This window comes from Erpetoichthys calabaricus, chromosome 3, assembly GCF_900747795.2.
Source record: "Erpetoichthys calabaricus chromosome 3, fErpCal1.3, whole genome shotgun sequence".
Classification (NCBI taxonomy): domain Eukaryota; kingdom Metazoa; phylum Chordata; class Cladistia; order Polypteriformes; family Polypteridae; genus Erpetoichthys; species Erpetoichthys calabaricus.
In genome coordinates, this window is record NC_041396.2 from 224,592,780 (window position 1) to 224,617,240 (window position 24,461).

The following is a 24,461-nucleotide window of genomic DNA, read 5'->3' on the forward strand; positions in this document are numbered from 1 at the left end:
ACTACAACAGAAACTGCTCCTTGAGGGAATTCCAGCCGGGAGATCGTGTTATGGTACTCATGCCCACTTCCCACTCTAACCTTTGGCTTATTGGCAGGGCCCATACAAGGTTAAAGAAAGAGAGGGGCTTGTCGACTACTTGGTCAAACTGCCCAATCGTCGGTCGAGCAAGCAGGTTTACAATGTCAATTTGTTAAAGCCATGGGAGGACAGGGAAGACGACCCTCACTCCGGCCAAACCCGCTCCCTTTTCTCGCTAACATCCTATCTTAACCTCGGTCCTAATTTGACCACATTTCAAAGACAGGAGCTAGAATCTGATAACCTGTCCATGCCGGAAGTGGTCAGTAAGTTACCAAGCCATACCTCGCTGATTCAGCACGACATAGTCACAGATCCGGGGGTGGACATCAAGCAAAACGTGCAGAGGTGGAGTTGGAAATCTAACGTATGTTGGATATGGATATCATTGAGGAGAGTCACAGCCCATGGTCCAGTCTTATTGTTCTTGTCTCCAAACCCAATGGGACTTGGAGGTTCTGTAATGACTTCTGACATCTCAATCGGGTCTCCAAATTTGACGCGTACCCCATGCCCCAAGTAGATGAACTCCTCGAGCGGCTGGGGAATGTGCAATATTTGACTACTCTTGATATGAGTAAAGGATACTGGCAGGTTCCCTTAACGGCCTCCACAAAAGAATAAACAGCATTCAGTACCCCTAGTGGAGTACAAGGTCCTCCCATTTGGATTGCTCGGGGCACCGGCCACCTTCCAGCATCTGGTTAGATAGCGTGCTAAAGCCCCACAATGCCTACCGTGCCACCTGGGAAGAACATGTGCTGCAGGTTTACACCATTCTCTTAACGCCATTCTAGTGAGAGCCGGGTTACGTATTAACCCCAAGAAGTGTTTCTTCGGGTTAAATGAAGGCAAATATTTAGGCTACCTTGGGTTTAAACCACAGTGTTCCAAAATCGAAGCCATTCTGAAATGGCCCCATCCAATAACGAAGTGGCAAGTACAGGCTTTTCTTGGATTAGTGAGCTACTACCGCCGGTTTGTGCCCTAGTTTTCAGAGACAGCTGCGCCCTTGACAAACCTGACAAAGTGGTGTGGGATGAAAAAACGGAGCGTGCATTTTGTGACTTAAAACTGGCCCTTACAACGCCACCTATATTGAAAACTCCTACTTTCTCATTTCCTTTTATTCTCCAGACCGATGCTTCGGACACAGGTTTGGGAGCCGTGTTGAGTCAAAGCATCGATGGTGCCGAACACCCCGTAATGTACCTGAGCCGGAAACTGCTTGACTGGGAGTCGAGGTATGTGGTGGTTGAACGAGAGGCACTGGTGATAAAAAGGGCAGTGGCCCAACTGCGATACTGCCTGTTGGGTCAGGAGTTCACCCTCATTACGGACCATGCTGCTCTCCAGTGGATGGCTGATCATAAGGAGTTGAACCCTCAGGTTACCAGGTGGTTTTTGGATCTGCAGCCTTATAGGTTCACTGTCATTTATTGTCGGGGTGCTCTCCAAGCTGACGCTGATGCTCTTTCCCGGATATATGACCTCTCGCTTCGCTCGGCCATCCCCATGTCTGTGCTACACGCTAACCTCTTTGCGGTTCTGTCGCTCGTGTATGGGAATGCAGTTGTAGAATTTAAACAGATTTTTATTTTCATGGGAATTGTTAAATATGCATAATAGAACTATTTTACATTACAGAGAGTAATTAATCATATTAAAAAAGTGGTGTTGCAATAATTTGACAGTAAATTATGTTTCATGTTGCATTAGATTTACTGTATTTACTCGTGTACCACGCGCCCTTGTGTAAGACGGGCACCCTAATTTTTACAAAGAAAATCGTGAAAAAATTTTTTGCCCCGTGTACGACGCGCATTATGATTGTATAGTAAGCATTTAGGGCACGTTTTCCACGAAATGCCCTTCTGTTTTTGTTGCATGACAAAAGTTTTTCTTTCTTCCGTCGTGCTCGCGAGCGACGAGAGAGAGAGCGCGCGAGCGGGAGAGAGAGAACGCGAGCGCGCGAGCGAGAGACCCAAGCAGAAGAAGAAAACATCACAGAAAAAATTTCCTCGTGTATGACGCGCACCTGATTTTCTAATGCTAATTTTTGGGAAAAAATGTGCGCATGGTACACGCGTAAATATGGTATTCGTTGATAATATGATTTAGTTCTGTTTGGCTTTGAAATTAATGTGCAAATACATTTTAAATTTACACTTTTTCTGTAAAACTTCATTAAAAACAATTTTTTTAATAAAATTTTCGTCAATATCGCATTGAATTTTGATTCTGTGTTTGGACTTTCATCATGACAATGCAACGTATAACTGCCCGTGACTGAATTTCGTTTCTTTCTCTCTATTAAATAAAATGACTTTTTCGAATGTTTGGCTCTGAGATTTGTTAATCGTCTTTGCAAAAGCCATTCTAACAGGAAACTGTTAACGTTTTAATACGAATAGTACATCAAGATCTCCTTTGTTGTGTAATGTTATCTGTGCAAGATGTACTACATTACCTTTCTTGGATACATCCTTCTTTCTACAATAATTTGTGCGTTTGAAGACTGGACGGTGTTAACGGTTGCAGTTATTCTTCAGGATATTGTAAGTTGATGTTTTCATTATCTACACGATCATCATAGTCTATTGATATGCATTTAACCAATTTGCCATGTAACCGATCAACATTTTTGGCATTAATTCGTTTGACTTCATTGTTTCTCAATGCTAGGATTGTCCGTGTACTCATTTTTTCTGTTGAAAACCCTTCATGACGAAATTCTTCAATAGGATTTGTACATAATATATATTCTTTAATTGGGAACTTAAAGTGAGGAAAACGTAAAAATTTATAAGAGCTGAGAGAGCAGAAAATGTGTCTGTCAAAAGCATTCACACAAATAAGAGGTGAGATTACCGTGTTTGTTGCAAATGATTGAGAGGAGGGCGTGACTTGAAAAAATCTCATGGCCAAGGTCTCAACTGACGGGACTTGAAAAAATCTTCCAGAAAGTCTCAGGATTATTTTATTATTATTACATACATATACATGCCTAATTATTTTCCCTCTGATGATAATTCCTGGTAGGACAACACCTGTAGCTACTTCTTTTCCAGGTTCCCAAAATTCAGCAGCCACTGATTTGGCAAGGTAAGATGCAGCATGAGTAAACGTGCTAACGAAAGTGTGTTTTTAAAAGGTTTAGTGAAAATTTAAAAAGGAACAAATCAGAAAAATTCAGAAAAAAGTTAGTACGTACACACACACACACACACACACACAAACACACACACACACACACACACACACACACACACACGAGTAAAAGGCAAAAAAAGGAAAAAAGATTTATTTACTGTTTCATTACAATCTTGGCTTTATTGTGTTAAACTTGTGTTATTTCTTAATGATAAACTTAAACAGGCTTCACTTAGTACATTCAATACCTTCTATATGTATGGTTTGAAACTGTTTGCCCTCCGTGCCTTACCATAAACTGGTACTAGTCTGTAGTCAGTGGGACAAGACATAATTAGAACATTCCATTTATAATTTAGTTTGTGGGGATTATAATAGAACCTCCAACTGACTATGCCCTACTATATAGGCATACATTTTAACATAAATAAGAAAATACTTCTCTTAATTTAACATAACCTAACTAACAAACAAATGGCTTTTACAACACCCTTAGTAAAAGTAGGAAAGTGTAGCCAAACCAGCTAAATGACAACTCATGCATATAATAATTCATATCATCAAGCCTTTATTATAATGTGCACTACAGTGATCCCTCGCTATATCACGCTTCAACTTTCACGGCTTCACTCTATCGCGATTTTTTCTCATACACGCTTACGTCACTACGCATGCGCTTTCTGAGAACTTTTATCTAAGTCCCACGATGGCTCCTAAACGTGCTGCTTTTTCTAAGCCTTCTGACAATGAAACTAAGTGCCAGAGGAAGAGGCTTACCATCCAGGAGAAGGTGAAACTCTTGGATATGATCAAAGATGACAATACCCTACAAAAGCCTCCTCATGCATATGAAAAGACAGCACCAGCAACTGCCTATCAAGATGTTCTTCAGCCACGCACCCAGACACCCACTGCCTACTCCTAGTACTCCTTCAGCTGAAGAAGACAACGACGCACCTGCTGAAGATACTGCACCACCTTGTCACGCTTGGGTCACAGATTTACACAGAGACACAGGAGGTTGTAGAAAAAAAAGAACTTTATTCAAAGCACTGCAAACAAACATTTGTCTCTTTTCAAAAGTTTAAACGTGCTCCATGACAAGTCAGAGATGACAGTTCCGCCAGGAGCAGAGAATGTCTGAGAGAGAGAGAGAGAAACAAAACAAACAATTCCAAAGCTGAGAGGCGCTGCACAATACTTTTAAGTAAGCGGAGTACCGCGTGAGAGGTTTATCATGCATTATAGCGCAAGTAAGAAGGGTAAGGAGCAATGTGAAGGTAGACTGTCAGCTGTTTCAGGGGTTTTCCCAGGGGCATCGGTGTCCTCTGAGGGTGTGATCAGCGCTCCTGCTTACAACCTGAAGACTCTCCTACTGAGTTCGTGCCTTCATAGGTTAGTGGTTGTGTGTAAGAACTGTGTGTGAAATTAAATATACAGTACAATAATATGATATTTGTAACGTCTAATACGTCTTATTTTCTCTTATTTTGTCTAATATATTGGGTAATACGAGTGTAATGGTGACTAAAGGGTGTTATTTCATGTCTAGAGGGCTCTAATAATGTTAAAAAAACGTATTCAGAAGGTCGTAAACATGTTTTCTATACTCTAACTGCGAAAATATTCGATTTATAAATAAAGAATCCTACTTCGCGAAAATTAATTTATCGCGGTAGAGTCTGGAACAGATTAACCGTGATAAACTAGGGTTTACTGTAACGTGATAAACATATTAAACCTCAAAAGTGATTACAGACACCTGGGACTATCAGTTTTAAATTCCAAGCAGCCACACTACAAAATGAGAAAGTCCAATGCACCACCAGATATTTCAGATCTTTGGTCGATGCAATATATTTCTAATCAAAAACAATTTGATAAAAACCTACAGTTCTTCACATATGATCTTAACTTTTGTTTTACTTTTAAAGACAAGTCGTTATAGCATGCCAGACTGCCTTAACCCTTGTGGATTTTTTTTTTTTTAAAACTATGTGGCAATGTGGGTCTGGCAACATGCACCCAAAGTTTTCTATTTCAAGGACAGGCTTGATAAAGGGTGGCAGAAAAATGAACGAAGGGCTGAATAGGACAGAACAGGTCATCAAAGCACAAGGAAGGAAAAATTTTCTAACTCTTCATCATGTAGGTCACCTACTTATGAGAATATTATACTCTCCCACAAATACACTAGTAAGTAATATAGTAAAATTGTGCAGCAAGCAAGCATCAAAAATAGTATCGCTGGCTGTAAAGCAACTGGGGCAGCGAGGATGAAAAGGCCAAAAGTTAATAGTATCTTCTTCTCAACTACTGCAATATAAATAAAGTAATAATTAACACATACTTTGTTACAGATTTTTAAACCACATACTGTATAAAAGCGGTCCTTTCTTAGGAAAAAACTAATTTTAAGATTGTAAAGGTGAAAAAGCAGAGCAACATCAGACTATTTACTATGCTAGTAAGCCCAAAAGATTAACAAATGATAAAGCAGTGCTGAATCATTTCATAAAATGTACAACATGGAAACGAAAAAGTACACTGATGCAGCAAGTAACTCTTTTCAACTGGCAGGGCTTGTTACAGCTGAGAAAATAACTTAAAACTTTTAGCAGCTTGTTGATCACATGTGAAAGCATGAATGTTCCAATAATGCTCCTGTCAAAAACTTTTAAGGGTTCAGCCTCAGGAAATGGACATTAACCTTTAGAAATCGGAGAGTTATGCTCAATTTCAAACAGATCTCTCCTTATGCAGTCACAGAAAGGGCAAGAGAAGAATTTTATAAAAATATGATGCTCACCATTATGTACTCTGGGCTCCTAACAGGTATACTCGAGGTTGAGGTAATGCTTACTAATATTTCCAAAAAAACAGTGTGAACATGCTTTATCAGGCCTAAACCTCATCTTTATAACGAGGGCACCCTCTTAATGGTCCAAGCGTGACAAATTTTAATACAGCTACAGATACAGATCATTGGTTATGGTCAATTAAAAGTGTATGACACTGTAAAGGATATACCTCATCACAGAATAATACTGAAAGTCAAACTGATGATGTTTTTGACACAGAAAATAATTGGTGAGGGGTCTAAAATAATTCTGAAAATAATATTAATGCACTATTTCATTTCATTTTTTGATAAAATATTTTTGAGTACATTGAAGGAAACAAAAACACACAACAATCATGGTAGAAATGTCCTATGCACCTATGTACAACAAAATTTTACAAATAAATATTGCTGTAAAAAATTGCTTATAACCCCCCTCCCACCCAATAAAACCTGTATTAAAGCTGGGCTACTAAAAGGCATACTTGGACTACCATGTTTGCAAAATGGTAGCCCAACAGACTACCATTTGAATTTACATTTTGTTCACCCCATCTATGATGTACAGACTCTATTGTAGTTACATCTGCACTGAAGAACTTACTTGGCTTTTCCTCGGTTTATTTAGTCTACCTGCTCCCAGCTCAATTAATGAATAGCTATGATTGTGTTTTTTGTGTCTACAGTGCCACATCTTTGAGGAAATATTCATTGCTGGACACACTGAAGACATGTTGAGAAGGCACTGGTGTGGCACTGGAAACTCCTCACATCTTTTTTTTTTCAATTTCATTTCAAGGGAGAGACTGGTAGAGCTTGCCCCATTCATGGCAACAAAAACAAGTTGCCATTCAATATTCATTCACCAGCCACTTTATTAGGTACATCTGTCCGACTGCTTGTTAATGCAAATATCTAATCAGCCAATCACATGTCAGAAACTCAATGCACTTAGGCTTGTAGACATTATAAAGAAGACCTGCTGAAGTTCAAATCAAGCACCACAATGTGGAAGAAAGGTGATGTAAGTGACTTTGAACGTGGTATGGTTATTGGTGCCAGATGAGCTGGTCTAAGTATTTCAGAAACTGCTGATGTACTGGTATTTTCACACACAGCCATCTCTAGGGTTTATAGAGAATGATCCAAAAAAGGTAAAATATCCAGTGAGTAGCAGTTCTCGGAGTGAAAATGCCTTGCTGATGCCAGAGGTCAAAGGAGAATGGCCAGACTGGTTCAAGGTAATAGAAAGGCAACAGTAACTCAAATAACCACTCAGTATGCAAAAGAGCATCTCTGAATGCACAACACATCGATCCTGGAAACAGATGGGCTATAGTAGCAGGAGACCACACTGGGTGCCACTCCTGTCAGCTAAGAACAGGCAGCTGAAGCTACACTTTGCAATGGCTCATCAAAATTGGACAACAGAAGATTGGAAATATATTGCCTGGTCTGATGAGTCTTGATTTCTAGTGCGACATTTGGATGGTACGGTCAGAATTTGGTGTCAACAACATGAAAGCATGTATCCATCCTGCCTTGTATCACCGGTTCAGGGTGGTGGTGGTGTAATGGTGTGGGTTTTCATGGCACACTTTGGGCCTCTGAGTATTAATTGAACATCACTTAAATGCCACAGCCTACCTGAATATTGTTTCTGAGTGCAGTGTTCTGATAGCCACTTCTAGCAGGATAACCCACCATGTCACAAAGTTCAAGTCATCTCAAACTGGTTTCTTGAATATGACAGTTAGTTCACTGTACTCAAAAGGCCCTAACAGTCACCACATCTCAATCCAATAGAGCACCTTTAGGACATGGTGGAAATGGGAGATTGATGATATGGATGTGCAGCCGACAATTCAGGAGCAACTGCATGATGCTATCATTTCACTATGGACCAAAATCCCTGGGAATGTTTCCAGCACCATGTTGAATCTATGCCACAAAGAATTACAGCAGTTCTGAATGGCCACAGAGTGTATTTTCACTTGTTAGTGACACTCATACTAAAGACACCAAATACAGGATCTTTACATGGCTCACCTATAGAGAAAAGAACTTCTATCCTGCAGTTTTCAGAGTTTCATTTTTTCTCTCTTCTCTTGTTGTCATTGTCTCACCTTATAAATCTGCTCATTATATATGCACAAGGATGCAATGATTAGCAAGATCCATGAGGTGCACTGAAATACGCAAATTTATATGATGATTTTGATTTATAAAGGGTAAATTGTGTAGAAATTTGAGTACTCCAGGATTTATAAATCTGATTTTTCTTTTGGAGTATACATTTTCCTGTTTTTTGATGTATGCTTATTTTCACACTTAAATCCACACAGAGTTTTATAAATAAGACCCCTGATTCACTGCATAAAAATAATTCTAATTAATAGAAAGAAGCTTCTCTATCTTAAAATGTGGGCTTCACTGATTCTATATTGGTTATGAGTAAACAGTAAACAACTGGATTGCTGTTAAAGTGATAAATAGCGTTGGCTGCAGCACAGAGCAAAGCATTCAACTTAAGATTTAAAACAAGAATTCTTTTCTCTGGCTAAGTAAGCAGGTGTGGTTTTGCGGACTTCTGCTAATTTCCAATATTGCACTATATGATTATTTGCAGGCCTGCAATTAAACTCAACGCTAGTTAATACCATGCTTCAATCGGCTTTAGATCTATGTAGTTACACCTTTTTAAGCATGGCCATTTTGAATTGAGCTCTTAAAGAAGGATCTGTTGATATATATAGGGATGCTGATATACAGTTATGTGAACAAATATGTATATCCCATGAAATGTTTTTTAACATACGTTCTGCCACATCCATCTTCTTTTGTGCTCCCTTTACTGCCCATGTCTTACCACTAACTCAAAACCTTACCTTTGACTTTTTCCTCCAGCTCAAAAATAATGAAACCTAATACATACAATGGAAATTCAAAAATAAGTAGAGGAGATATAAAACAAAAATGTTTGAAAAAAGCATGTTATTTAAGCCATTTCTCTTGGTCATGAAACACTGAGGAAAAATGACTTTGCTTAAATTTCATGTTATTGTAAGAAAATATACCAGACTGTATAGAAAACATGTACAGGAGTCAATATGGTGCTTCAATCTTTGTGGCGTATACAGAATATACCAAAATATACCGAATATCACATTGTGAACAAAATAATCATAACATCAATTTAAGTCCACATTATCCAGCCCTAAATTGGAGACACTTTTTAGTAGAGCAGCAGTCCACCAGCAAACTTAATGGGAGCAGGGAGGTACCGTATTGAATACATAACTCCCTGCCACCCATGTAAATAGGCTGGGCCTTTGAAAAGAAACCTGAAGTCTCAAGTTTCAGAGATACCTTGGGCCACTATAAGGGACAGTGAAAGATGCTTTAGAGGCTCTAAATTTTAGTCCTGTTATTGGAAGTTATTCCCAGTACAACCCTGGAGGTACTTTTAAACCAGGGTTTACAAGCGCATCTGGCTTAAAGTCTGCTGATTTTGGAGTCAGGATCCAGCTGAATGGCTGCAGGGGTGGAAGAGAGGCTATAACAGTAACAGTGTGAAAAGATATGAATAGTGATATAGAAGAGTCTCGAGTGAGTAAGGAATCCTGCTTGACAGGCATGTGTACAACTCCTGTATTTTAATAGACACAATGAGGTTAACAGATTTCAAGTCAAGTCAAGTGGTGTTATTGTCATACAATCCAAACGCAGTACTGCAGCATACAGATGCACAAAATAATGCTGCCTACGACTGTGGTGCAAAATATATATAAACACAGGACAAGTGCAAGACAGGTGAAGAACTATACTATAATAGATAATAAAAAATAAAAAATATGTAAGTGCCATTGATAGTAATAATTTGAATTAGATAGTAATAAAAAATTAATAAGTAACAGTAGTGACGTGTAACAAATGTACTGCATATAAATTCACTACTGGGGCAGATCTGAGGGCAAGAGGGCAGCACAGAGTTTCAGAGTCCGGATGGCTAAGGGATACAATCTATTATAGTACCTGGCAAAACTGGTTCAGATGCTATAGTACCTTCTGCCAGATGTAAGTGGAAAAAAGAGACTATTTTAATTTCCTTTATTTATTTTGCTACTTTTTCTCCTTGTGTTTTTCCCCCTGCTCAGGACTACCAAAAAAAGACATCAATTGATTGCAACTAGTGCAGAATGCAACTGCTAGAATCTTAACTTGCAAAAGAAAATCCAAGCACATCACCCCAGTTTGATGTCACTACATACAGTAGGTTACCTGTACCATTTAGAATTGACTTTAAAATAGTGCTTATGGTTTACAAAGCCTTAAATAATCTTGCTCCATCTTATATTTTGGAATGTCTTACACCTTACACTCCAAATCGTAACCTTAGATCTTCAAATGAGTGCCTACTTAGAATTCCAAGAGCTAAACTTAAAAGAAGTGGTGAGGCGGCCTTCTGCTGTTATGCACCTAAAATCTGGAATAGCTTACCAATAGGAATTTGCCAGGCTAATACAGTGGAGCACTTTAAAACACTACTACTTTAATATGACTTTCTCATAGTTTCATCTTAGATAATTAATTGAATATGCAGAGCATCAGGATTTATCATTATTATTCATGGTGGTTCCAAAATCTGTACTAACCCCTACTTTCTCTTCTGTTCTTTTTCTGGTTTTCTGTGATGGCGATCTGCGCCACCACCACCTAATCAAAGCACCATGATGTCCCTACACTGATGGATCAAAGGCCAGAAGTCCACATGACCATCACATCAAATTCTTCCATGTTAACCCTGAATAAAATGAGGACTGTTTGAGGTCATTTATGTTAGGTAGAATGCCTAGAGGGGGCTGGGTGGTCTCGTGGCCTGGAACCCCTGCAGATTTTAATTTTTTTTCTCCAGTCGTCTGGAGTTTTTTTTTGTTTTTCCTGTCATCCCTGGCTATCGGACCTTACTTTTATTCTATGTTAATTAGTGTTCCCTAATTTTAATCATTTATTTAGTCTTTTTTCTCTTTCTTCATCATGTAAAGCACTTTGAGCTACATTGTTTGTATGAAAACGTGCTATAGAAATAAATGTTGTTGTTGTTCTCTATTATTAAGTACTGAAACATAAAAAACAAGTTTTTGTTGTATTTTGGGCACTTTTGGCTTTTCTAGGTGGTGACACATCAAAAGGAATTATTTAAGCCCACAATGGACATGTTGATTATGGACAGGAAGATTTTCCCCAGGTACTTCACCAGCCGTAGCTTTATGATAAAGTGGCAAATAGAAAACAACTGTTTAAAAATACACAGAATGAGTTAGGCCAGAAGGATAATGAGAGACTCTGAAGTCAGGTCTGTGGTCTGATGAAACCAAAATTGCACATTTTGGTCATCGCACTAAATGCCATGTTTGGCATGATGAAATCATTTACTGAACACTATATAAAAACCACACCATTCTTAGTGTGAAGCTTGGTAGTGACAGCATCATGCTGTGAAGGTGCATTTCTGCAACAGGCTGTGAAAATCTTGTGAGGATAGATGGTAACATTTAGACAGCAAAATACTAGGAATTCCTGGAGGAAAACTTGATGTAACTGCTTGAGCAGTTTTGCAAAGAAGAATAGTGAAACATTCACACAGACTCAAGTCTGGAAGTGCAGTCAAAGGTTAAATTACTAAATACAGACATGAAGAATACTTATGTGATCGATTATTTTGTGTTTTTTACACTTGTAATTAGTTTCAACCACTTTGCAGAGGTCTTTGAAATTACAGAATTTTTTCTGCCATCCAGTATCCATGAATCCACTGTGTTTGAATGCTGCATAATAATAAAATGTGAAAACTTCCAGAGGGGTCAAAACTTTCTATAGGCACTGTAGAATGAAAAAAAAGCTTCTCTTACACACTGATTGTATGTAAAAAGATACCACATTTTGGGGACAACTGAAAGTGGTTGCAGGACTGAACTAGTTTAAAACAGTGTTTTTCAGCTATTACGGCTCCAAGACACCGTTTTTTTTTTTCTTCTGATTTTGGTTAATGATGACCCTGGGCAATATTTTCCTCTGTGAAAAAAAATGGAAAATGCAGCAATGCAGTACACAGTCGAGTAATGACAAAGAGAATACAACACCGAAGAGCATTATGGGGTTGTATGTTTATTGAGCATAGTAACAAAGTGAATATATAAATGGTGGGAGAGGTTTGGGTGGTGAGGAATCTCTTTGTGCAACAAGTGTATTGATGAACAGAATGAAATATCAAAGAGTGGGGTGTGGGCTCCCCTTGGTGTAACAAGTGCAATGACAAACAGATTTTAGCATCAACTTTGAGCTTGTGACCCAAACATGATGATTCACAACCCTGTGATTGAGAAACACTGATTTAGAATGCAAGCAAGCTTCTCTGATTTTACTAGGCAGCCATTAAACACGTTGTACATGTTGCAGCCTTAGAAACTACAACTATTAAAGAATAAAACCATGTGAGTTGTGTGTTCTTTTGTAGCTAGTCTGTTAAAATAGTTGAGGTGCACTGATGATTCTGCTGCCAATTTTGAATCTGCTACTGACATCAAGGCACTATACGGTCTGAAAGTGTTACGTGGGTAATTCAGATAAATAGAGTAATGGTAAATCTTAGCATTTTAAACAATGATTAAAGTATTGAAAGCTATCTGCAGTCCTAAATTAAAAAAAAAAACTGTAAACTTCAAATCTGCTTCCATCCATACATTTTCTAGCTTGCTTAGTGTAATTTATGGTTGTGGGGCACCACAGCCAATCCAGAAAGCTTCAGTTACATGGAAGGAACTCTGTGTCATGTCAAGTTGGTGCTGGATTCATTGCTCATTTCATCAAGTTCTTATTATTGTACACTTACTATCACTTGTCATTTGAAATTGTTTTGACTAATATAAGGATAAGGTATTCACATTTCTGAATTAATTTCCAACCAGGGTTGGAACCTTAGTTGTTCATTATCAAACAGCAGGCTGGAAAAAAGAGTGTACCATCTTTATAAGGATGTCAGTCAACAAGAGGGTGCCCACAAGCGCACAGTACCAAACACGAAATGGTGTAAACTGGTGCTATGAAATATAAACAATGTTTTCACTATAGTATTACAAATATATTTATATAAACACAAACATGCAACAAAATAAAAAATAAAGGTAAAACACACAAAAAAGTTTAATTTAATTTTGTGGAGATGCTGCACAAATCAAGAGGCCTGGTTGTCTGTATGGGATTGCAAAGTCTGCTATGCCTATGTGGGTTTCTCACTAGGTACTCTGCTATTACTTGCATAAATCCAAAGACATACTGCTTAAGACAAGTATTTACAGTATGCTGACAATTTAAAACATTACATTAAAAAATAGAATACTTTGTAATAATAGCTCAGAAGAATGATTAATCAGGAACCAGGTTGAATGGATGTGCACATCAGTGTAGAACTCTATACAGCTGAATATGCCAGAATGTTATAAAAGGCTGAAGACTTTGCTGTGAGTTCTTTATGGTATGGCCAGGATATATGCTGAGCTGCACACTATGGTGGTGATATTTTTTAAACTTTTCTCACGATGCATTGCCTAATTTATGAACGTCTAAGATCTGATGACAAAGTATGGCAAGGCAAATTCTAATATTCTGTATTTTTAAAGTGTGTTGTGGACTTTAAAAATATTTACCTTCATCAATCAGGCGCACAACTAATGTTACTGAAGATAAGTGGTATCTGAAAACTGACAAATGCTAAACTGCAGTGTCATCACTAACATAACTTTAAAAAATTAGGAAATGATAATGTAAACCAAAAATAGATGTTTTTATAAAATTTCTAGAAAATATGCATTTATAAAATACTATAGAGAAATAAAAAACAATCTTACCTGGAAACCACACTTAAGGCATAGCAAGACATCAAATGGTCCAGAAGGTTCCCCATCACACATAACTCTTTCTTTCAAGCATTCTGAGCAGACTGACCATACACTCTGTGTCACAGCTTTTTTCACAGAGGTTACATCTACTGCTCTACTAACATGTTGACAAGGAACTCCTGAAAGGGAATAAATGCAATTTTCTGGTTGGCAATAGCATGAATATTTAATAGACAAGCATGCTATATGAAAAGAATGCTAACATGTTTAATCTTCCTACACTTGATTTGAAATATATTTGAAATGTACACCTCTAACAGGTACATACTCGTTTTTAATAACGCAAAGCTGACATATTTTAAAAGCATATCAGTATGCATAATGTTAATTTCTGATCTGTAATAGATATCTGTTTAAAAGTAAATTAAAATACAAAATACAAAAACTGAGCTGTTTGAAGCTACTTTGAAATGATTCATAAATGTATGAACATTAAAGTAATTGGGAGTTTCAACCAAAATGCAAGGATGGCACACTGGTTACCACTGGTGCTTCTCAGTCCTGAAATTGAAACCTGGCCAAAGCACTGTTAGTGTGGCTTTTTTACATTCTCTACATGACTTTTTGGGTATTATTCCATATACCCCAGAGTTTCCTTCCAATGTTTCTTCCTCCTATATACTCAGTGTTGTTAGTAGATGGATCAGCTCTTCACAACACTAAATTGAATAAGCAGGTAAAAAAGTAAAGAAAAGTAAAGGCATGGCTGTAACAACAATCCAATATTTTTTTGGGAAAATATTTTTGAGCTTTCAGAAATACTTTTCTTTAATCATTCTGAAACTTCTGTTTCAAAGCAATATTAATATTTTATTTATAATGCCCAAATCACACATCCAGCTCCTGTAAAAAATATTCACTCCCTTTGGACTGTTTTAAAACACTGAATCACAGTGGGTTTAATTACGAATGTTTGATACTGGTCATCACAAAATGACTCTTAAATGTCAAAGTGAAAAAATATTTTTAAGATCTAAATTTATTGTGATTCAATGTTGAAAAACTATAAAACATGAAAGTCAAGCAGGCAGGTGAACACTAAAAGCACTGTAATTACTTTAAATCTTTCAGCTTTGTAGTGTACCCTTTAATTTGTATTTGCTTAGGAAGGTGAAGTACAGTTGGCCTTGATGTAATGTTTTTTTCTACTATGCTACTACCACCCCACATACATACAAGATCAACCTATTATGTTGACTAAACGATAGAAATTGACCTGGTGTCCCCTGTGACAGTAAGGTTTTGTCTTCTTTCTTATACTGCTGTAACTGCAATGATTAATTCAGTTTCAATTATGTTCTGCAACAGTCTCCAGCTCTTTTTCTTTATTCATCTGTACTTTTTGTACCAGGTCTTTTGAGAGGGGCTTAACAGCCTAACAGCACTCATTCATAATACTTTGGGTGAGGTGGACAGTGCATAGGGGCTTGGAGTTCAGATCTCTTAAAACCATCAAAGCCATGGGGGAAAATGTTGAACCAAATTATCACAGAAACATCCATGGTCTGCTACTTAGCTGCTTCTATACTGGTAAACAGGGAACATTTTCCATTTGTAAAACATGTAGTACACTCAGGCAACAGTGAAAAATTGGTGAAACACTCTAAGAGTGTCACTCCACTTGCAGAAAATAGACTTTTGCAATTTTAGAAAAACAACAAAACAAAGTATCACACTTCTTCAAATCCTTACTTTTTGTATTTGCTTCTGCATTTTTTAAGTTTCTTTTTTTTTAAAATATTTTTATTTTATTAATTTTCATTGTAATCATTCCATACAAACAGATCAATTTATAACCCAACAAATTTGAAAACAAATCAAACCCCACCCCTGAGAAGGAGAGCTTAGCTAAAGGAAAATGTCTTTAAGCTTTTTAATAAGGCAACATTAGACAAAAGAAGGGGAGAAGTAAATATCTATATAAATAAGAGATGAAGAAGGGAGTTAAATGCAATAATAGTTATTTCTCTTATTCTAAAATAATATTGATTAAATCCTGCCATGTTTTGAAAAAATTTTGTACAGATCCTCTAACTGAAAATTTGATTTTTTCCAATTTCAAATAATATAAAACATCGGTTTCCCACTGACTTATAAGAGGAGAATTAGGATTCTTCCAATTTAACAAAATAAGTCTGCGTGCCAAGAGTGTAGTGAATGCAATCACCGTTTGCTTGTCCTTCTCCAATTCCAGTCCATCTGGAAGGACACTAAACACAGCTGTTAGTGGGTTAGGAGGGATTGTGATACTAAGGCTGTCTGAGAGGCACTTAAAAATTTTTGTCCAAAATGATGTTAGTTTGGTGCAGGCCCAGAACATGTGACCCAGTGAGGCAGGAGCTTGGTTGCAGCGCTCGCAGGTTGGATCCTGGCCTGGAAACATTTTGGACAGTTTTAAGCGAGACAGATGAGCTCGATATATAATTTTTAGTTGAATAATTCTATGCTTTGCGCATATAGAACTCGAGTGAATTCTCTGCTTTGCTACCTTCCACTCCTTTTCTGATATATTGATTAAGAGATCTTCTTCCCAATGTCCTCTTGGATCTTTGAAAGGTAGGGACTCTAATAAGATTTTATATATTGTGGAAATAGTGTTTGTTTCCTCGGAATTGAGCAGTATTTTTTCCAGCATTGTGGAGGGTGCAAGGTGGGGGAAATCGGGCAATTTCTGTTTAACAAAATTTCTAATTTGAAGATAGTAAAAGAAATGTGTAGCTGGGAGGTTAAATTTTGAACGTAACTGTTCAAAAGATGTAAATATGTTGTCTATATAAAGATCTCTGAGCATTTTAATCCCAAAACTTTTCCAGGTATTAAAAACTGGATATACTTGCGAAGGTTGAAAGAGGTGGTTCTCTTGCAGAGGTGCCACTGATAAAAGATTTTCCATCTTAAAATGCTTCCTAATTTGGTTCCATATTCTGAGTGAGTAAAGCACAATTGGGTTATTAGTATATTTGCGATAACTTTCATTTATTGGAGAGCAGAGCAGGGAATATAAAGAAGTACTACAGGATTTTACTTCTATTGCAGACCAAGCCTGTGTATGTGCATTTATTTGTGTCCAGGTTTTTATGGCTAGTATGTTTGCTGCCCAGTAATAAAACTGAAAATTAGGTAAAGCCATGCCACCTTCTGCCTGAGGTCTTTGTAGGGTCGCTCTTCGGATACGTGGGTGTTTTGAGTTCCAAATGAATGAGGTTATTATTGAATCTAACTGTTTAAAAAACGATTTATTGATATATATTGAAATGTTTTGAAATAAAAAGAGAAGTTTAGGAAGGATATTCATCTTAACAATGTTAATTCTTCCGGCTAGAGTGAGATGAAGGGTTGACCATCTATGCAAGTCTTGCTTAATTTTTTCCATACAGACGCCAAAATTTTGTTGATAAAGAGCTTTATGTTTACTTGTGATATTTACCCCTAGGTATTTAAACTGATCTGCTATGGTAAAAGGTAGGGTGTCTAATTTAATATTATATGCTTGTGAGTTCACTGGAAAGAGTATACTTTTATTCAGATTAATTCTAAGACCAGATATCTTTTGAAATTCTGTTAGTGCTGTTAAAACAGCAGGGACAGTGTTTTCTGGGTCCGATATATATAAGACCATATCATCTGCATATAGAGAAATTTTCTGTTCCAGTCCTTCTCTGACAATCCCCTTTATCTGATAAGAATTTCGGCAGTGAACCACCAGTGGTTCAATAGCGATTGCAAACAACAGTGGCGACAAGGGACATCCTTGTCTGGTACCACGTTCTAGTTTAAAGTAGTCTGAGCAAATGTTATTAATACAAACTGAAGCTTCTGGACTGGTATACAGTAGTTTGATCCAAGCACATATATTCGGGCCAAACCCAAATTTCTCCAATGCAGTGAAAAGGTAATTCCATTCGATCATGTCAAATGCCTTTTCTGTGTCTAATGATAGTAATATCTCTGGGGTGTTTGATTTTGCTGGTGAATATGTAACATTAAACAAGCGTCGGAGATTTGAAGATAGATGTCGGCCTTTAATAAATCCAGTTTGATCTTGTGATATTACCGAGGGCATCACTTTCTCCATCCTTCTAGCTAGGATTTTTGAGAGTATCTTAACATCATTATTCAGGAGTGAAATTGGTCTATATGATGCACATTGTAACAAGTCCTTATTTTGTTTAGGAAAGACGGTGATTAATGCTTGTCGAAATGTTTGAGGTAGTATTTGGTGGTCTTTAGCTTCTGTAAATGTTACCAATAAGAGTGGAGCTAGCTGAGTGGAAAATTTCTTATAAAACTCTACGGGGTAACCATCAGGGCCTGATGATTTCCCGCTTTGTAGTGACTTTATAGCGTCTAGTAATTCTGTTAGCGTTAGAGGTTTATCCAGTTCCTCAGCACTTAAAGCATCTATTTGTGGTATTTGTGAATTATCCAGAAATGCATTAGATTGCGTGTTGTCTTCTTTGGGCTCAGTGGAATATAAAGACTTATAGTAATCTCTAAATGTGTGCATTATTTTATTATGGTCGATGATTTCTTCTCCATTCTTGTTGGTGATTACTGGTATTGCATTGTGAACTTCTTGTTTATGAATTTGTTGAGCTAAAAGCTGATTAGCTTTTTCTCCGTGTTCATAGTAATGCTGTCTAGACTTATAAATAAGTTGTTCAGTTTCTTTAGTTGTTAAGATGTTAAGTTCTGTATGCAGGGCCTGCCTTTTCCTGTGAAGAGCTTCACTTGGACGCCTGGCTTGTTCTTCATCTATTCTAGTAATTTCATTTCTTAGCTCTGACACTTTCTTGGTTTCTAATTTATTTCTATGGGAAAGATATGAAATAATCTGGCCTCTTAAGAAGGCCTTTAGAGTTTCCCAGAGTGTTCCTGCAGAAACCTCTGTGGACGTGTTTGTCTCTAGGAAGAAGCTGATTTGTTTGGATATAAATTCTGTGCAGTTCTCGTCTGCCAATAAAAGAGGGTTAAGACGCCATCTGCGAGGTGAGTTTGAGGGGCTTAATGATTTTAGCTCCAAGACTAGAGGGGCATGGTCAGAGATAACAATTGTGTCATATTTGCATGATTTAATTGTAGGCAGGAAATTATTATCTATAAAAAAATAATCAATTCTTGAGTAGCTATAATGCACTGGTGAGTAGAACGAATATGTTCTTGAGTTTGGGTTAAGAAACCTCCAGGGGTCTGATAAGTTGTGATCATTTAAAAACTGTGTAATTATCTTTGCAGTATTAGATGTCGTCCCCCCTGTCACAGGAGTCCTATCTAAGAGTGGATTTAAAACACAATTAAAGTCCCCAGCCATAATAATTTTATGAGTGTTCACATTGGGAATGGATGCAAATAGATTTTGCATGAATTCCTTATCATCAACATTGGGTGCATAAACATTTATCAAAATCATTTTACTGTTATATAAGTTGCCCGTGACCATCACATATCTCCCTTCAGGGTCCGACACTACCTCTGATGCTACAAATGGAACTGTTCTATGTATGAGAATTCCCACCCCTCTAGTTTTCTTTATAAAGCTAGAATGGAACATTTGGCCAGTCCAGTCTTTTTGTAATCTGAACTGATCCTTGGTTAGTAAGTGGGTCTCCTGTAGAAATATTATTTTAGCGTTTAAGCCTGTTAGGTGAGAGCATACTTTCTTTCTCTTTAATTCGTGATTCAGGCCTTTAACATTCCAGCTCACAAAGTTAACTGTCCCATCATGGAGACATTGATTCTGAGTTTTTAATGTCATTTATAGTTTTAATTGGTAATATGGCAGTTTTAATCTTAGTTTCAAGATTCCCCATGAGTTGTTGCATTTTAGCCTATTGTTGCATTGATATTTATAATTATAAGGATTACAAGAATAGATTAGATATAACCTGCTCTCCTTCTCTCCCCCCTTTATCCCCCCACCCCCCCATTTTGCCTCCCCACATGAGGCTAGATCCCACTTCGCGATGTTCCAGTCCTCTGACATACGAAGAGACAGAGCACGTCCAAAACAAAACAAACCCCACCCTGCAGCGGCGTTACAGAATTAAAACAGAGATATCTTTTGCAGTTAAATTCTTAATACTATCTGCCGAAAATGTTCTCATTAACAATATTTAAGCTTGAAATAATCTTCAGCGCTTTTAAGTTAAGATATTAAGATTTAAAAAAAAAAAAAAAAAAAAAAACAACCCTGGGAATGATTTTAAAAACTAGTCTAGGATAAACCTGGTAATTCCTACTGTAATAGTATAATGGTAATTATATAAATAGTAGAACAAGCAATAAACCAAGGGTATGAAGTTAAACAGTCTACTTTAAGGTATAGTAAAATAAAAAAATAAATAAAAAAAAATAAAAAAAAATAATAAAACGAATCCTACTTTAATCACTTCCACATTTTCACACTCACGTCTATAACTCTATAACTCTGATTAAAACATAAACATATAACATATAAAGTCCAGATAAAAAAAAAAAAAAGAAAATAAGGGATGTATAATTATAATACCAGTCTCTTTAAACATGGATCCAGCGATCAGATCATAGGTCCTTCCCGTGCCTTGATAGAATACGGCTCTTTAATTAACTTTCAAAAAAGTGTCGGAAACAGCTTCTTTAATTCTTTTTCAGCTTCTTCTTTGCTGAAGAAAATATAATGTCGATCTTGAACTTCCACTTTCAGTTTGGCAGGATACAAGAGGCTGTATTTGATATCGGCTTCCCGTAGCATCCTTTTAATGTCAATGTAGGATCTGCGTTTTGCAGCTGTTGATGGTGAGAAGTCGGGAAAAATACGAATAAGATTATTTTCGAATATAATCTCTTGCTTGTGTCTGAGAAGTGCCATCACATCAAGCTTACATCTTAGTCGCTCGAAGCGGACAATAAAAGACCTAGGTTTAAAGGCGCTTGGTATCTTTGTGCGATAAGCCGTGGCTATCTCATTGTCGAGTTTAAAGTCATCTCCAACTATTTTAGACAGTAATTCTACTGCAAATTTCACTGGGCTTGAGCTTTCTCGTTTCTCAGGTATACCCTCAATTCTTATATTATTTCTTCTGCACCCATCCTCCAGGGCTGCAAGTCTGTCTCCAAGTTTTTTGCATTCTGAGTTCGCAGCTGTGGCTTTTTCATCGGCGTTAGATGCCAGTTGTTCTGCTGTTTCCACTCGAGCCGTGAGTCCCTGCTTAACGTCTTCCAGCTGATCTGAAACGTCATTAATATGATCATCAAGCCTTTTCAGTTTGGAATTAGTTTCTTCAATGTGTTCCACTAATTTCTCCAACATAGCTTTAAAGTTCACGTCAAAACGTTTAAATAAACGCGTTTCCTTATCTTTGTTATCCTTCTTGAGCTCAATGGCCACCTTCTTAAGATCATTTGTGTTATCTTTCTTAAGTTCATTCTTAAGCTCCTTCATGGCCGTAACCATAGCAGTTGACTGTGTAGCGATCATCTCTTTCAGTTCGGACATTTCACTTCGGCTTTCGTGCTCCGCAAGTGAAAATGCAGCTCCTGTTACAGGCTCGCGATGAGTAGATGACAGCACGTCCTGCAGAGCCCTTTCTAGTCTCGAATGATCCTCAGAAATCGGCGATCCCTCGCGACCTGTATCACTTGCGCCTTCGCTCCCATTTTCACTCTCGACTGGAGACGATACAATGGAGCGGGGTCCCAGGAATTCTGCGCACTCTTCTGCCTGTTCCAGGTCAGTCTCCGTGAGGCCATACCTTACACTTGCACTCAGGCCGGAAGTCTGTCCGGACTTTGATGCAGCTTTAAGTTTCTTTTCTGGTTCTTTCTGACTTTTCTTCTTGTTACTCATGCTTGTATATTGTAGTGGAAGTTCCTTGGTCGGGTTAAATACAGGATACCTCTAAATAATATGAAATACATGGGAAAATAAAGCCGCTGCTAGCGGAGCTCTGCTTCAGACGTCCATCTCCTATAAACGGACGAAACCAACTCCCTGCATTTTTTAAGTTTCTAACCAAACTATTACTTATGTCCCAAATACTTCTTATGATTCATGAACATTGTGTAAAACATTTATTTGTCTTTAAAGAAAGCAGTAACAGGTTAATACTGTTTATCATCAACTAAATTTCTTTTTTATTCATAAACAAAATCAAAATGGTTGCACAACTTTAGTGCAATTTATAACCCCATTGCTAACATGCCTGAACACTGCCAATTATAGAGTTATCCAGGTTTTTTTGATATGTCATGTAAATCCCAGTATATTACTGGGTGGTACACTTGGGAGTGTATTATTTTCTACATGTGGATATGACTATTGTAAGGCTATAGAAATCACTCATTTGATGCTTACCACTTTATGTAAAACATTGCAGCAAAGATCATACTTATGAATGTATATATCCTCTGCTTAAATAGCTATAGTGTATTAACTATTGTTTCAACTTGATTTATAACCACACCTTTAAATGATTTAAATTGTACATAAAACATTATAATTATTAAATGCCTTACATACACTTTACCACCATTACTTCTGAGATCTCAACATACAGGTTTTCTTATTATTCTAAGAATAAGTAAAATTAATGTTATCAAATGTCTAATTTATCAATCTTAAGAGTTGCTTCTATGGACTCAGCATTTAAATTAATGATACAGAAACATTGTTTTAGGATAACATTTTAGGTGCTGATGAGCCTGTTCATGTTGCTTTTTAATTGGTGTAGCAATTTAGAATGTAAGATTTAAAAAAATGTAAATGGAGTATAGTAAGTATGCTAAGTGTACTTCTCCAATTTAAAATATTCATTTTTAATTAAAACTACCAAAACAATACAGTAGACTGCCCCACCTGTAATTTCGTCAGAAGAATCTTCATCTCTGTGTTTTTTTGGTCTGTTGGCCTTTTTTGATATTTCTGCACTTTTTAAAGACAAAGGATCTTTCACCCTCATCTGTAACTGGAAAAAAGACATAGAAGATCAATGAAAAAACTGTATTATTAGCAACATTTCTTCAACACTACCATGCTAATCAGAAATATATACAATAATACAAAATACAATTACAACAACAATAACACTGACATAATATTTAATAGCAAATTAAGCGCTATCCTGTTCTTCAAAAAATGCACATTTAATAAAATAAAATTGTCAGGTTAGACCTAATAAAATTTCATACAGATGTATCAGGAATAAGAAAATGTAAAGTCAATCTTAAAAGAAATATTCTTCTGCAGCATGCTGAAGCTAAGAAACCATTTCTAACAGGAAGGCAGTGAGAAGTCAACCAAAATGACACCTTTTACTGGGTAACTGAACAGATTACAATACGTAAGCTTTCGAGGCCCCTTCTTCTGGCAGGTTGTAATCTTGAAATCTGTAATTGTAATTGTGTTTTTGAGAAAGCAGATGTAATGACAGGAAAGTGTTAAAACCTTTTCAAAAGTACAGTAAGACTGTCCCTCAGGTTATTTACCTTTATTTAACACTAGAATTACCAGAGCCTATGAAAAAACTCGTAGATCCGGCCCACCTTACATCCATTCTCACCTCTCCCTCAGCGTCTTTTGTCCTGTAAATGTGCCGATTAAGACAAGCAGCAAGCAGCCTGCTATTCCATCCCCCACCGCTACAGAACGTGCACAAAGTTCTCCCAGTTCATGCCTTGATTGATTATCTGGGAGTGAAGTGCTGGAGTTTTAGAGTGGAAATAATAGATCGTTATTTGGAACACATGCATTTCATGTGTGTTCCGTTTCTACAATAATCTGTGTAAACACATTGTTAAAACAGAAACATTTGTCATATTTTAGTGGTAAATGACAAAATTTTGGCATAAACTATATAATGTGTGAAGCCTGAAGTCCAAAGATCAAATAAACACTTTCACAAAAGGTTCAAGGACGATACAACAGCTTCCGTGGCGTAGCAGTAAGATTTGCTGACTTGTAATCAAGAGTCCCCGGTTTGATCCCGTCTGCCTCCAGTATTTGCCATTTTCAGTGGTGAGCTGCTCTTATTGTTAATATTATACAGTACACACATACACTTGGTTTGCGTCTGTAACAGACAGTGTACATTTATAGGACTTGTGAAAGTTACTTTTTTTTTCACTTTTATTCTCTCAGTCACGATCACGATACATACTACCGCCCTAGGGATCTGACGCTGTTAGTTTTTATTTGAAACTGGGAGTAACTGTAGATGTGAGTGGTGTTTTGAGGCAATGGAACTGAACATTCTCTAATCTAAAGGGATAAAAGCTGACACACAAATGCAGGTGAATCTGCCTTCTTCGTATCTCACCATCACTTTTTTTGTTCAGTTTTATTGAATGTTCCTGCTCACGCTGAATTAGTATGTACTTTATGGTCTATGATGTCAAAAAAAAACATTTCAGAAAACATTGTGGCACGGATGCAACATTATTCATATTCATTC

General features: G+C 37.1%; 1 protein-coding gene across 3 annotated transcripts in view; it reads right to left on the bottom strand.

The window, feature by feature from the left end:
- Positions 1-24,461, bottom strand: part of usp45 (ubiquitin specific peptidase 45) — a 201,733-nt gene that overhangs the window by 154,023 nt on the left and 23,249 nt on the right. For 2 of the 3 annotated variants that reach the window (XM_051925499.1, XM_051925502.1), the window contains exons 2-3: positions 22,868-22,976; positions 13,984-14,153 (exon numbers count right to left, since the gene is read on the bottom strand). In XM_051925499.1, the coding sequence (XP_051781459.1) occupies positions 13,984-14,153; positions 22,868-22,970 (273 nt within the window). In that variant the 5' untranslated portion in view covers positions 22,971-22,976. The remainder of the gene's footprint in view (positions 1-13,983; positions 14,154-22,867; positions 22,977-24,461) is intronic. The other variant, XM_051925500.1, reaches the window with a different exon arrangement.